Source organism: Pristiophorus japonicus, chromosome 16 (genome assembly GCF_044704955.1).
Source record: "Pristiophorus japonicus isolate sPriJap1 chromosome 16, sPriJap1.hap1, whole genome shotgun sequence".
NCBI lineage: Eukaryota > Metazoa > Chordata > Chondrichthyes > Pristiophoridae > Pristiophorus > Pristiophorus japonicus.
The window spans coordinates 24,389,069-24,403,642 of NC_091992.1; the positions used below are offsets into that span (position 1 = coordinate 24,389,069).

General features: G+C 45.2%; 1 protein-coding gene across 4 annotated transcripts in view; it reads left to right on the forward strand.

Annotated features, from left to right (window-relative positions):
• acaca (acetyl-CoA carboxylase alpha) overlaps window positions 1-14,574 on the forward strand; it is a 272,671-nt gene that overhangs the window by 16,446 nt on the left and 241,651 nt on the right. For all 4 annotated transcript variants that reach the window (XM_070857142.1, XM_070857145.1, XM_070857143.1 and 1 more), the window contains exons 3-4: window positions 13,507-13,639; window positions 14,164-14,302. In XM_070857142.1, coding sequence (XP_070713243.1) covers window positions 13,507-13,639; window positions 14,164-14,302 — 272 coding nt within the window. The remainder of the gene's footprint in view (window positions 1-13,506; window positions 13,640-14,163; window positions 14,303-14,574) is intronic.

Here is a 14,574-nt window from a genome sequence, read left to right on the forward strand (position 1 = left end):
TATTATGGACCTCGTTGACCATGGACCGTTGTGAAGCTGCAGAAACTTGTGTGGGTAGTTGCAGATGGTCTGAAAGTCACATTGGGCCAATTAGAGATGGGGCCCAAGTGCTATCACCCTGCAGCACGGAGAACACTGAACACTGGTATTCTTGCTGAATTGTTTACTTTCTAGACATCGTAGGCAGGACAAGTGACTTGTTGCAGCACCAAATCTGTTATCAGTCAGATCGCTTTGGAAACCGGCATCTTCACTGCCTCTGGTACTTTTTACACAAAATTGGGGTACTGAAGCAGCAAGCCTGAAGTGCTAGATGCAGTGAGTGTAGGGATTTGCTGCAGGGCATTGTACTGTGCCAAATTGTTTGCCCCATTTATAGGATAAAAATCACGCGCGCACTATTTTAAAATTTACCCCAGAAATTTAGTAAAGGAACAAAGAATGTGTGCACCCACCCATCTGTCCTGCAAACAGCAATGAAATAAGTGACGATGATCTGTTTTATGATATTAGCCGAGAGCTAAATGTTGCCTAGGATATCGGGAGAAATCACCCGCTCCTCTTCAAATTGTGCTCTAGGATCTTTTACGTCCACCTGAACGGGCAGACAGGACCTCGGTTTAGCCTCTTATCTGATGGACGGTACCTCTGACCGTACTGCCTCAGTGCTGCACTGAAATGGCAGCCACGGTTGTGTGCTCAAAGTTTGTGGAGTGGGGCTTGAACTCGTGCCACTGAGTCAAGCCTGATGCTTACACAAGCTGTTAATGGGTTGCAGTGTAACGTTGGGAGCTTTGGCAACTCGCATTTAAATTAGAAATAGGAAGAGATACAGCAGTAGGTAGATACAAGAGAGTTACACGAGAGGTTGTCTGCTCAATGTAATCCCCAAAGAGCCTTGACCCTGATTGTTGCCATTGGCACTGGCCGGTGTCTGTCCTGGTGAAATATGTCTCGCTGGAAAACGATTGCTTTCTGTCACCTGATTATCCTCCAGTTTAAAGTCCCTCTTCCGATCTGATCGTACGAGGAATGGGCACATGGCTAAAGCCTGGCAAGACCCAAAGTAAAGTTGCAACACTTGAGGGAAGAACAAAAATGGAAAAAAAATACCTTTGTATCATAAGAAATGAAAGCTGTGGGGAATAGGAATGTAGTAATAGGAATAGCTTGTGAAGCCTCCTCTGCCATTTTGTTAGCCATGCCAGCTCTTTACCTTTTTTTAATCCAATTCTCCACTCTTTATCAATATCCCTTAATATCCTTATTTTCCAAGTAAGTGTCCATCTGCCTTATAAATACCTTCATTAATGTTGCATCTATAACCTGGGCCTGTGCATTCCACATACTCGGTCCTTTTGCATGAATTATTTTATCTGGGTTAGGTTTTTGATTTTAAGACTTTGCCCCCTTATTCTGGATTCCCCCAGAGTTGCTTCATACCCATCCCCAACATGCAAGAGGTACTTCCTTTCTACTCTCTCATCATTACTTTAAACACCTCAGTTAGATTCCCCCACAAGCATTGTTCCCTGTAATTTTTTTTGGTCCGCTGTCCCTTTAACTGGCTGCGTGACCCATTTAATTTTTCATGCATGCGTGGTTATTTCCATTGTAAAGCCGGTGTGTGGGACCTCCAGACCGCTACGTGGTCACGCAGCTTAGCAGGAAAACTGTTTGCAGCCTTCTCTGCAGAGAATGTTGCCAAGTTTATGCAGTCTCTCATCATGTCAAAATCCCTTCCTTCCTACTGTCACCCCGGTGAATCGTTGGACTTTGTTCAGTACCAGTATATCCTTCCTATAGTGGGATGTGCAAAATTGCATGGTACTTTTGTGCTTTTATATTAATCGGCCCTTTTGTACTTGCAAGCGAGCTTTGAGTTATTATTAGTGTCCCTCCCATGGCATTGCTTGTGGTTAGTGAGCTGTTTTATAACGATCGGAGTTTACATCTTGCCACGCACAATGCTGCCAAGATGGAGCCATGTTTACGCTGTCTGCAGCAACTTTTGAGAGCCTTCACAGCAAGTGTCGGCTGCAAGAGTCCTATCCTGTACATGTGTGTTTCCAGCAGCATTTGCTGCTCAGTGATTTCTAACCCAGGCTGAGACCAGTTAATACAGGCGAACCAGCCTGGGGGCCTCCTGGTCTGCATGGCTCAGCCTCATTGAATAAACCTGCTGAGGGGAAACTGTGATTGGTTATTTTTACTTCCAGCCAGAAGTTTCTCTCCATTCCCAGTGTACGGGGCTAGGAATTATTCTAAAAGCTTTGGTTGTCAAAGCGTCTCCAGCCACTAAATCTGAATAAGCAGACCATGTTTGTCAGAGAGATCTATCCTGCCAGGGCTGAGGCTGATGTTTGTGATAGTGCAGACTCTTGTCAAACACTGAGCGCCTAACCATTAAATTCTGGAACTATCGACACTGCAGGTGTCCATTAAAAGTTGTTTCATACCTGTGAATCATTCCTAGAGAAATGAACGTGCTGGTTCCATTAGTGTGTTTTTATATAAAGAAAACAGCAGGGTGTCAATTGAACAAATGGATCTTTACTTTCAGCCAGAATAGCCCGAGATTGAGAACAATCGGAGTTTGTTAATATGGTGGTTGTTAATAATATGGCCAGAGAAAAAAAATGTGACTTGCAAGCATTTCTCGGTTTACAGGAGAAATTCATCCGGTTAATTCACTGATATAATCTATGTGAATACAATTGGATAAAATTATTGACTCCCTCTTAGAACCCCATTTTAGATTAAATGAATTCCAGGGTCCAAACCAAATTGGAAGCAACACTGGTGTTAATGAGCTACACACTAGCTCTGTCTGTAGTGCAGTGTCTGCCCAACAGCAAGCAAGGTGAAGTCTCCATTATAACCACAGCCTGGAATCTGCTGCCCTGATGACGGTGAACTGGTAGATTTGGCCATCATTTTGCCTTTGAAACTGACCGCAACTTCAGGATTTGGCCTAACACGGATATCCTGAATTTGTGGTCTGTCATTCACTCCTCCTCCACAGGTTGCGCTGTGCCTCCCTGCCCCCCTGAACAACAAAAAAAGCTGTCGATCAGTGTAACCTGTTAATCTATGGAAATTGATGAAAACTTCAGCTCTTCCACAGTAATACTGCTGTTAAATACCCCATTAATAGTTAGACCTTTTTTGGATTCAATGTAACTGGGGCTTTAACAGCGAATTGACTGCTAAACAAATGTCATGGCTCTGAAAGACTAATTTTAATTTTGTGGAGAGTCAAATTTATCCAGTTTAATAAAAACGTAAAATTTTTAAGAAACTTCAAAAGTTTGTTCATCTTTATTCCAGGTTCGCCTTTTCCCTGTGTGAGAGCCGTAATCTTTGTTTTGCACGCTCGCGTAACATTTTTTTAAAAGTTAGAATCAAAGGAACTTACCCGCTTCCTGGATCGCTGTCCCTGAGAATTCTGCATTGTGATTGGCTGTTTAGACAGCTTGTTGACATCACAGCAGCTCTTTGCTGGGAATCCCCATTAACTTGCCTTGATTTCAGTCACATGACACAAAACCTCAATTTCTCACCACAGAGATCGCAACATTTTTGTGCGAAGCTTACTTCGGGGTAAGCGGTGAAAACCTTTGCTTTGCCGCTGACCACAAATTCTGGGCCCCTTGGGGTAGAGGTTATATTTTGAGAAATCGTTGACTATTACACAATCAAGAGACCTCCATACTTACTGGATTCCGATTTGATATGTTGGTATTATTTTTCGTGGAGGCTTCGGCTAGGTGAGAGAAGACACTTATGTCGAACAAAAATTCAAATTAACAGATAATTTGAATTTAGTAACCAAATTAAGAGGAGTAGATTTTAGTTGAAGCTAATTTTTTTAAATTACACATGATTTCACTCCTGAATGTATTTGAGTTTGACCAGTATATTCACGGAAGTAGTTTATTTTACTGTTTGTCCCTTCTCACTGACTAGCTATTTTCGGCATTGACTGGTGGTGTGTATCTGTGCATAGTAACTGTACTGTTAGGTAGTGCATGATCATGTTTGCCCAGACAACTGGCCAGACAGCTAATATTATGTAACCATTGCAAAAGAATTATTCCATCCAGCCCATTTGGTTTGCAGAAATAGCCTATCTCTTGTGAATGCGCATTATATACAGAAAAGCTCTGGTAGAGAAAGTATCTCGTGTTTGATATTGTACAGTGATGTGCGATTTAGTTATATAGTCAACTGATTATCGATACTTTTATCAGTTGCTATCATGCACACATCTATCTAGTCGGTCCTTTGATTACCAACAGTTTATGGCTGTACCCCCTGTTTGTGTGGTGATTAGAGATGGTTGCCATAACATTGAGACATGGGAGAGATTTCCTTTCCCTTCGTGGTGCTCGTGATCTAATAATCACTGCTAAAAATGATTTGCTCCCAAATACCAAAAGTGTGAGCTCATGCTATGCAGTGTTAGTAACGAATGTGTTAACTGGGTTCCAGTACCATCTGCTGAAACCGCACGTGGGTGTCAGTGGGGGTCAGGGTCGATGTTCCCTTTAAGCTGCGTGGCCGCGCGGCTCTCTGGACTTCCTGCGCAACTGGCTCGCCAGATTTTCAATGGCACAAACCGCGCATGAGCGGTATTTTGAATGGGTCATGCAGCCTCTTAAAGGGGCTGCGCACGCAAAAAAATGAACGAGAATGTTGGTCAGGATCGGTCTTGGCTGTGGTACCCCTGCAGTATAATAGCCTGTTGAAGTTCACTGACCATACTCGTGCTTAATAAACCACGTGGCTATTTTTTTTAAAATTAATATTTTAAACTATTAGTGTTGTTAAAATAGCTGACAGGAATTTCATACGAACCTGTTACTAATATTGCAATGCACAAGTTCAACCCATAGAATTTTAAACTTTGAAAACATTTTTGCAGTCACTTATTTTCCTCTGCTTTTCTCTGGCAAAGTTTTAGGGCTAAATGAATCCCTTATCTTCTGGTTGGTGGAATGGAAGTTACTCCATGTTGTAGCACCATGGGTACGAATAGAAGCAGACAGACTAGCAACTGAGGAACATTAGTATAGCTGCTGGAGTTAAGTATCTGGACCATAACATCAGCCATGTTTTTGTTAATTTGAAAATAAATTATTTGAACCAGATCTACAGGCATAGTGTTTTAGATATGTTTTTTAAATTTACACCAAGTGGGGTACTGAATAATAAAGAACTGTCTGAGTGTGTTGGTTATATAAATCTGTGATTATGATTCACTAGAGCAGGGGCAGCACGGGCCAGCCCTCATTGCGATATGTTATTATCAGTCCGTGCAGCAGAGCTGGTCTCCAGTCGTCTTGGGTAATCCTTGCCACTGGACCAAGACCTAGCTCTGTCAAGCCCGTGTGGTGGCTGGTGTGCAACGGTCACCACATGTTTTTAAAAAAAAAAAAATCCAAGCACAGGCATCTTCCACCCTTCACGATGTAGTTCGGGATCTGGAATATTAGGTCCTTCATTGAAACACCTGTGAACTCATCCCTTTTTGGCGTGGAAGCAAGTCATCCTCGATACGAGGGTCTGCCTATGATGATGAGGTTCTCAAACCTTTTAGGTTGAAGAACCCCTTTTTAAATGGATTGGTAATCACACCCCCCCCCCCCCCCACTCCCCATCTAAATTATAATATATAATGTGAAAGTGCTGTATGTAAAGAGTGCTGCATGTAAAGTGTTGTCATAATGCTTTTAAGAAAATAGGTATTTACTTACAGATATCAGTGAGGTGGGTGTGCCACACTCATCGATCAACCTTTTGGCACCCACCACCAACCTTGTTAACAGCAGGTCTACCTGGCGATCTTTGTACCGCTCTCAGCACTCCTCCATGTGTGCTTCCTTCCTCGGTGAGACAGCCAGCCCATGTGTGCCTTGGTCTCTGTCTCTTTCCGTGTGTATGCGTCTGTCTGTCTCGTTGTCTCTGTCTGTGTCTTTTCATCTGTGTGTGTTTGTCTTGCCCGCTATCCACACTAAAAGCTAAATGGGATAGATTCAGAACTAGCAGCTCAAAACTGTGCATCCATGAGGCGCTGTGGGCCATCAGCAGCAGCAGAATTATATTCCACCACAATCTGTAACCTCATGGCCCGGCATATCCCTCACTCTACCATTACTATCAAGCCAGGGGACCAACCCTGGTTCAATGAGGAGTGCAGAAGAGCATGCCAGGAGCAGCACCAATTGTACCTAAAAATGAGGAACCAACCTGGGGAAGCTGCAAAACAGGACTACATGCATGCTAAGCAGCAGAAGCAGCATGCTATAAACAGAGCTAAGCGATCCCATAATCAACGGATCAGATCAAAGCTCTGCAGTCCTGCCACATTCCGTTGTGAATGGTGGTGGACAATTAAGTAAAGACCGGGAAGGGGAAACTCCATGAATATCCCCATCCTCAATGACAGTGGAGCCCAGCACGCTGAAACGTTTGCAACCATCTTCAGCCAGAAGTGCCGAGTGGATGATCTATGTCGGACTCCTGAGGTTCCCACCATCACAGAAGCCAGTCGTTAGTCAATTCGATAGACGCCATGTGATATCAAGAAATGACTGAGCGCACTGGATATGAGCAAAGGCTATGGGCCCCAACAAAATCCTGGCTGTCGTGCTGGTGCTCCAGGACTAGCCACGCCTCTAGCCAAGCACTTCCAGTACAGCTACAACACTGGTATCTACCCGACAATGTGGAAAACTGCCCAGGTATGTCCTGTCCACAAAAAGCAGGACAAATCCAATCTGGCCAATTATTCCCCATCAGTCTACTTCAATCATCAGCAAAGTGATGGAAGGTGTCGTCGACAGTGCTATCAAGCGGCACTTACTCACCAATAACCTGGTCACCGATGCTTAGTTTGGGTTCCACCAGGACTACTCTGCTCCAGACCTCATTACAGCCTTGGTCATGGACAAAAGAGCTGAATTCCAGCGATGAGGTGAGAGTGACTACCCTTGCCATCAAGGCAGCATTTGACTGAGTGTGGCATCAAGGAGCCCTAGTAAAATTGAAGTCAATGGGAATCTGGGGGAAAACTCTCCACTGGCTTGAGTCAAACCTAGCGCAAAGAAAGATGGTTGTGGTTGTTGGAGGTCAATCATCCCAGCCCAGGAAATTGCTGGAGGAGTTCCTCAAAACAGTGTCCTAGGCCCAACCAGCTACTTCATCAATGACCTTCCCTCCATCACAGGGTCACAAGTAAGGATGTTCGCTGATGATTGCAGAGTGTTCAGTTCCATTCGCAACTCCTCAGAAAATGAAACAGTCCATGCCCGCATACAGCAAGACCTGGATGACATTCGGGCTTGGGCTGATACGTGGCAAGTAACATTTGCGTCATACAAGTGCCAGGCAATGACTATCTCTCTCACCTCTCCTTGATATTCAACGGCATTCCCATCGCCGAATCCCCAGCCATCAACATCCTGGGGGTCACCATTGACCAGAAACTTAACTGGACCAGCTACACAAATACTGTGGCAACAAGAGCGGGTCAGAGGCTGAGTATTCTACGGCGAGTGTCTCATCTCCTGACTCCTAAAGCCTTTCCACCTTCTCCAAGGCACAAATCAGGAGTGTGATGGAATACTCTCCACTTGCCTGACTGCAGCTCCAACAGCATTCGAGAAGCTCGACACCATCCAGGTCAAAGCAGCCCGCTTGATTGGCACCTCATCCACCACCTTCAACATTCACTCCCTCCACCGGCTTCAGCGTGTACCATCTATACGATGCATTGCAGCACCTCCCAAACCCGTCACCTCTACCACCTAGAAGGACAAGTGCAGCAGGCGCATGGGAGAACCATCACCTGCAAGTTCTCCTCCAAGTTACACACCATCCTGACTTGGAAATATATCGCCATTCCTTCATCGTCGCTGGGTCAAAATCCTGGCACTCCCTCCCTAACAGCACTGTGGGAGTTCCTTCAGCACAAGGACTGCAGCGGTTCAATAAGGTGGCTCACCACCATCTTCTCAAGGGCAATTAGGGATGGGCAATAAATGCCGGCCTTGCCAGCGACACCCACATCCCGGAACACACACACACGTGAGCACTTCCTGTAGGTGTCACTGGATAGCGATTGGGTTAGGGAGCGGACTGACTCTTACCAGAGGTGCTGTAGTGGCACGACTTTTGAGTACTGGGTTCGAACCTGGGACGCCCACACGGGATGTGGGCGTCGCTGACCAGGCCAGCATTTATTGCTCATCCCTAATTGCCCTCAAGAAGATGGTGGTGAGCCGCCGCCTTGAATACGACTGAGTGGCTTGCTAGGCCATTTCAGAGGGCAGTTAAGAGTCAACCACATTGCTGTGACACAAATAGTCCCAGACCGGGTAAAGACGCCAGATTTCCTTCCCTAAAGGACATTAGTGAACCAGTTGGGTTTTTGCGACAATCCGGTAGTTTCATGGTCACCGTTGCTGATACTAGCTTTTTATTCCACATTTTATTTAATTAAGCAAGCAGTGGTAGGATTTGAACTTGCGTCTCCAAACCACTGTGCTACCGTACCCTGTATGTCTCCGCTGCAATCTGGAGGTACATCCTGAAGCCCTAGACTGCTTAAAGAGCCCAGTTTAAAAAAAAAAAAATCTGAAGTAAAAACAGAAAATGCTGGAAATAATCAGCAGGTCAGGCAGCACCTGTGGAGAGAGAGAAACAGAGTTAACGTTTCGATTCGACGACCTTTCATCAGAACTGGAAAAAGTTAGAGATGTCACAGGTTTTAAAGCCAGTGCAGGGGCAGGGAGAAGGAGAAGGAAAGAACAAGAGAGAGAAGGTCTGTGATGGGGTGGAAGGCAGGAGATTAAATGACAAAAGAGATGATGGTGCGAGGCAAAAGGAGATGGCAATGATGAAAATTATTTTTTTCATCTCCGCCACGGGTCAGCAGGAAGATATACTCCCTCATGGGATTTGAGGTGAGGCAGGACCACCCCAAGAGATTTGCAGGCCGGTTTATCTGAATGTTATGGCTTTGGCTTTAATACTGGGCAAAGTCGTGTTATTGGATTCAGCTTAAATTGAAAATGTGAACATCACATATAAGAAATATGAATTAATTAAAAACATTCTCCTAAAGAACCCGCTGCTGTACTGCAGCAACAGGACCCTAGGTGTGTCTTTGGGAGCAGTCTGTATTGGGTGGCAGGCTAGAAGCAGAGATCCGGCTCGAGTTCAGGTTTAGTGGAGCCCTGTTTGTGCCAGTCCTGCTGCCCCTCCTGGGAATATGCAGATTACCACAGAACAGCGCATGTATGTGCACTGAGAATCGCAATGGATTACTTTGAAAATAGATGTCTGGAATTAAAGCTGTTCAGCTGCAGGGAAAATCGGGTTTTGGCCACAGGCTATGATGGTAACTGCCGACATCTTGTCCTGCACCAAGTCCTGCTCGCCTATCGGGTCTGTCCTCCTTGATGTCCACTGGCTCCCAATCCTTGTCCTCATCTACAAGGCCTTCGCCAACCTCGCCCCAGGCTATTTCTGCAACCTTCTCTAGATTCCTGTCCTCTGACTCGGGCCTTCTGTGTGATCCTGCTCTTCACCTTTGTTGGGCAGAGCCTTTAGCCCAGTTCTCTGAAATGCTCTCCCAGGCCCCTCTGCTTCTCTGCCTCCCTCCCCCACCTTTAAAAGCCTTCTCGAAGCCTATTTCGTCAGTCAAGCTTTTGTTCACTTCTCCCATCTCCACAGAGGCTTGGCATCCATTACGTTTCTCTTCTGTGCAGCATTTTGAACTGTTTTCCTGCATTAATGGTGCTATAGAGGTAGTTTTCCTACATTAAAGGTGCTATAGAAGTACAAGTTCAAGTTGAAGCTGATGTACCATTGCAGAAAGTGAGATCATCAATAATCTCCTTCTCCCACCCTCACTCTCACCCCCCTCTGCTGTGTAATACTTTATTGCCCAGATCTGCTCCACCTAGAGGAATTACTGGTCTGACCCACTTGCTGGTTTGTACTGCAGTTGCATTAGTTTTAAACTGGGACGAATCCAGCGACTTGGGTGAGGCTGGTGAATTTGTAGCAGAAAGTCTCCAGTGTCGTACTCGTCTTAAGATGTGGGGGTGGGGGTGGCGGGAAGAAGAGGAACTGTAACTGCCCAGCATCCTGACATTTCTTGTCAGTGCTATATAATTCCTGTCAGCGTCAGCAGCCCTACTCTGCTCTGACAAGACTGCAACAGACAGACTGCGTCATCATATTCGGTAGTAGCCAATTCCTGTGTGGTTCTGAGTATGAATGAGAGCCAGAGGATATGCAATTGCTTAGCAAGGCAGGACTGCTTTTCCACGCATGCAGGAATAAATTCAATGCAATGGGACTCTCTCGTCAAAAAGGTATTCTCTCCAGACTATCTAAACTGCAACCAGTAAAGCCTGCACAATTTTTCTACCGAGTGCGGCAGCCTGTGACTCTCCTCACTGATCATGGAGGATTCTGGAGATGAGAGCCAGAGAATGATGTACTACTTACTGCGGAGGTTAGTAGGAGATGATATTGTGAAACAGAAATGTGAAATGCAAGTCTGCCTGTTATTTGAGTGAAGTGCTAAGCCTTGCAGGGGGATTCGGTGTGACTGTTGCCGTCAGTTTAAGCTTGCGTGGGGCTGAGGCCCTTGGTGTATTAGACTTCTGCAGCGCTCAGTCTACAGTTGACATTGTACCAATTATAATCAGTGCCATTTTTATAAAGAAATGATTTCACCTTTCTCCCCTCCTGAAGATCCTGGTCTCCTGTTGGAGGACGGTCCATTGGTATCTCGTTCAAGTGGCCATACTTAACGTGCAAACCCAGATAGTGAATGTTAGTAGGCTGTTTGATTGTGGAAGGTTTCCCCGTCGAGACCAGCATTCCTCTCGATATGATGCCCGCAAAGCAAGTGCTTTCCAGCCAAGTAGCAATCGGGAAGGAGAATCTTCACTGATTTATTTTTCCACTCTCTAGCTTAAAGGGCATTTAGTTTAACTATGATGCTGCTGCTGTGGTTGAAAGCAACTAACTTAGCACAAGGCAGGGATTGAATCTGTCTCTCTTCTGTTTTGCATGACCATACAATATTGGGTGGTTGTTAACCGCAATGCCATGAAAGGAGGCAGTCAGTGTTTTCTATTCAAGATGCAGCATCTTTTTTTTACTTGATCCTTTGCATTGTCTCTCCAAAGAGTACAGTTGTTGAGTGGGCAAAGGCACTGTTCAGTGTACTACGAATAGACCTGGAAAATATGCATGTGTGGACCCCGTGCGAGGCCATGATTGGGTTTGGTCGTGATGCGCTCCCAGTTGAATAGCATTGGCGAGTCGTTGTCTAGGCCGATGCATTAAGAGTGATCACTTGGCTGAGGTCCTGCAGGGCTATTGATGGCTGCAGAGCTACAGCTTGGCATGAGTCCGTGTCTTCAGTAGGGGAGGGAGAGGAAATATTCACCACAATTTTACTATTCTCAAAAGTACAATCACTGCAAGCAAATTCCTGTTCAAACCAATCATTTTTGCGGGTAATTTTAAAAATGGTTTCTCATCAAGTTTCAAAGATTCTTTTTGCTGCAATTTGGTTAGACATTTAGCAGGGCAACTATTTGTGGAGTGATTGCAGAAAACTGTACCTTTTTGGAGTGAAGGAATGGCTCTAAATCAGGATCATAGGGCTGAAGTTTCCCCAGAAGTTGCTCTTCTTTTTTTTTTTGGAGCAACTTGATTTTTCTGGACTATCTTTTTAGTTGCAATTCTGGCCATTTAATTCGCGTCAGTGTAAGTGAGTTAGTTAGGTTTTTTTAGTTCAGTTTTTTTTCTTAAAAGGGGGCGTTCCCAGCCACTTACCCCTGTTTTAGGCGTTTGACCAGCAAATAGTTGCTCCAAACTAAGTTAGGCCAGCGTATGTTGCCACTTCTGTCTGCACAGAAAAATCTTACCTAAAGTTAAGGAATCGCGCAAGTAACTACATTTAAAGCGCCACCTAGCACCAAACAAAGCACCAAAAGTAATAAGCAATTAATAAATAACAAATAAAATAGAAGGAACCCTGCATCTAAAGCACCAAAATCAAACAGTAAATAACACACACAAAATAGAAGTCCTACCTTAGGGAATGCAGCGGACCGCCGATGAGGGAGCCCATTCGGCCGGAGCTACGGACTCTGTTCTTTGGGCCCCTCCCACCCAGCCTGCAGCGCGTACTCACTGATTCGGCCTGGCAGGAGCTACTGCACATGCGCGCAGACTCTAGCGTGCATGTGCAGAGGTCCCGGCACTGTTTTCAGCTCCGGGACCTGGCACTGCCCCCAATCCATTAAGCCACGCTGCGCCACGACCGAGGAGAGGCTGGGGAGCGGCCAGAATACCGACGTCTTTTTTACGGCGCGCTTGGAGGCGGACAAAAACGGCACACCTTTGGTGAGGGCGCCAGAAAAACAGGTTAGGGAAACTCTAACCCATAGTTGTAGTCGAACTAGTCCAATTATATACATATGTGGCAAACTATAATTGAATTCCACTGTTGGTTATTTAAGAAATATCCTCAAACCACTTGCTTTTTGTGATGTACTTCATTACTGACTATTTGCTATCTGGGCGTTGAGCCATGGATCAGGTCATTTTCTCCCATCCTCTGAAGTTATTTGTCTCACTGGCATGGAGTCACCCTCCAGCATCTCTCCCATGTGACCATTATTCATGTCTGAGCCTTAACGACAAGTGACCTGGGGTCAACTTACAGCCCAGGTGTCCTAACTAAATGTCCACAGGTGCACTTCCAACAGAGGTCACACCTCCCTCGCCTCTGAGTCAGAAGGTTGTGGGTTCAAGTCCCACTCTAGAGACCTGAGCGCAAAAATCTAAGCTGACACTCCAGTGCAGTACTGAGGGAGTGCTGCACTGTCGAAGATGCCGTCTTTGGGATGAGACATTAAATTGTCTGCTTTTCAGGTCGGCGAGAAAGATTCTATGGCACTATTTCGAAGAAGAGCACAGGAGTTATCCCCGGTGTCCTGGCCAATATTTATCCCTCATCCCAACATCACTAAAACAGATCTGGTCATTATCATTTTGCTCTGTGGGAGCTGGCTGTGCGCAAATTGGCTGCCGTGTTTCTGACATTATAACAGTGACTACACTCCAAAAAGTACTTAATGAGCTGTAAAGCACTTTAGGACGTCCAGTGATCGTGAAAAGTGCTATATAAATGCAAGGTTTTCTTTTCTTTTTGTGTGGCTCATAGAAACTCGGATCGAGACCATTACGCCTATTGTGCCAGTGCCACCTTTTGAGCTGGAGTTGTCTGCTCCAGGCCCATCTTCCTGTCCTTTCATTGAACCTTTTTATATTCATCTTTTTCAAATACTTACCCAATTACCTTTCAAATTAAGTTATGTTATAGTCTCAGCGGCAATAGCCAATCAGCACAAACCATCCCACTAAACAAGCTGTTCGGTTCTTGAAAATTGTTCCTTCTCTCCACAGGCCTAGCATGTCAGGACTGCATCTGATGAAGCAAGGAAGGGACAGGAAGAAGTTTGAGCTGCAGAGAGATTTCACTGTTGCTTCCCCGGCTGAGTTTGTAACTCGATTTGGGGGCAATAAAGTTATCGAAAAGGTAAGCAAAATGTCTTTCACTTTAGCGGGTAGAGGGTGGCTTGGCTTATCTGCCTTTGGCCAGGTACGTGTCCTATTGTCCAAACACAGAAACAGCTCCAAGATGCTCCCTTACTGTTCTTTGCTATGGTTGCCCATCCAATGTGTTAAATGGATCACTGAAAAAGAAGCAATGCCCATTTTGAGCAAAAGATATTTTAAAGATGAGCCTTTTAGATATGGTGAAATAAAAATGATTGGATGGTGTCTGTTCAGTGATTTAAAGGAATGTGGGATGTAAAAGGTAATTTAGCCCATCAAGCCCATTCTTTCTCGCGTACCATATATAATTCGCAGTCTTTCCAGAGAGGGGTGACTATATACAAATAAAATCTCTAAGCAGTCAAAATTCCTCCAAATAATATTCCAACTTCCAGGAACAATGTGCTTCATAAAATATTGAATTGTCGGTGCCTAAATTTATCCTTTATAACCTTCGTTTAGTTCCATTTATAGCCGGATAACTTGCTTGACTTTGTCCCACAGGTGCTGATTGCCAACAATGGGATTGCAGCAGTGAAGTGCATGAGGTCCATACGGCGCTGGTCTTATGAGATGTTCAGGAATGAGCGTGCAATACGATTTGTTGTCATGGTAACTCCAGAAGACTTGAAAGCTAATGCAGGTCAGTTTATCGACACAAACAGCATGCATTTACAGAGCGCCTTTAATGTAGTAAAACGTCCCAAGACACTTCACAGGAGTGGTATCAAACAGGAGCATTTGACACCGAGCCCCCAAGGAGATATTGGGACATGAGGTAGATTTTTAAGGAAGAGAGAGAAAGGTAGTGAGGCAGAGAGGTTGAGGGAGGGAATTCCAGGGCTTAGGCCCTAAGCAGCTGAAGGCACGGCCGCCAATGGCGGAGCGCAGAAATTCGGAGAAGCACGAGGCCAG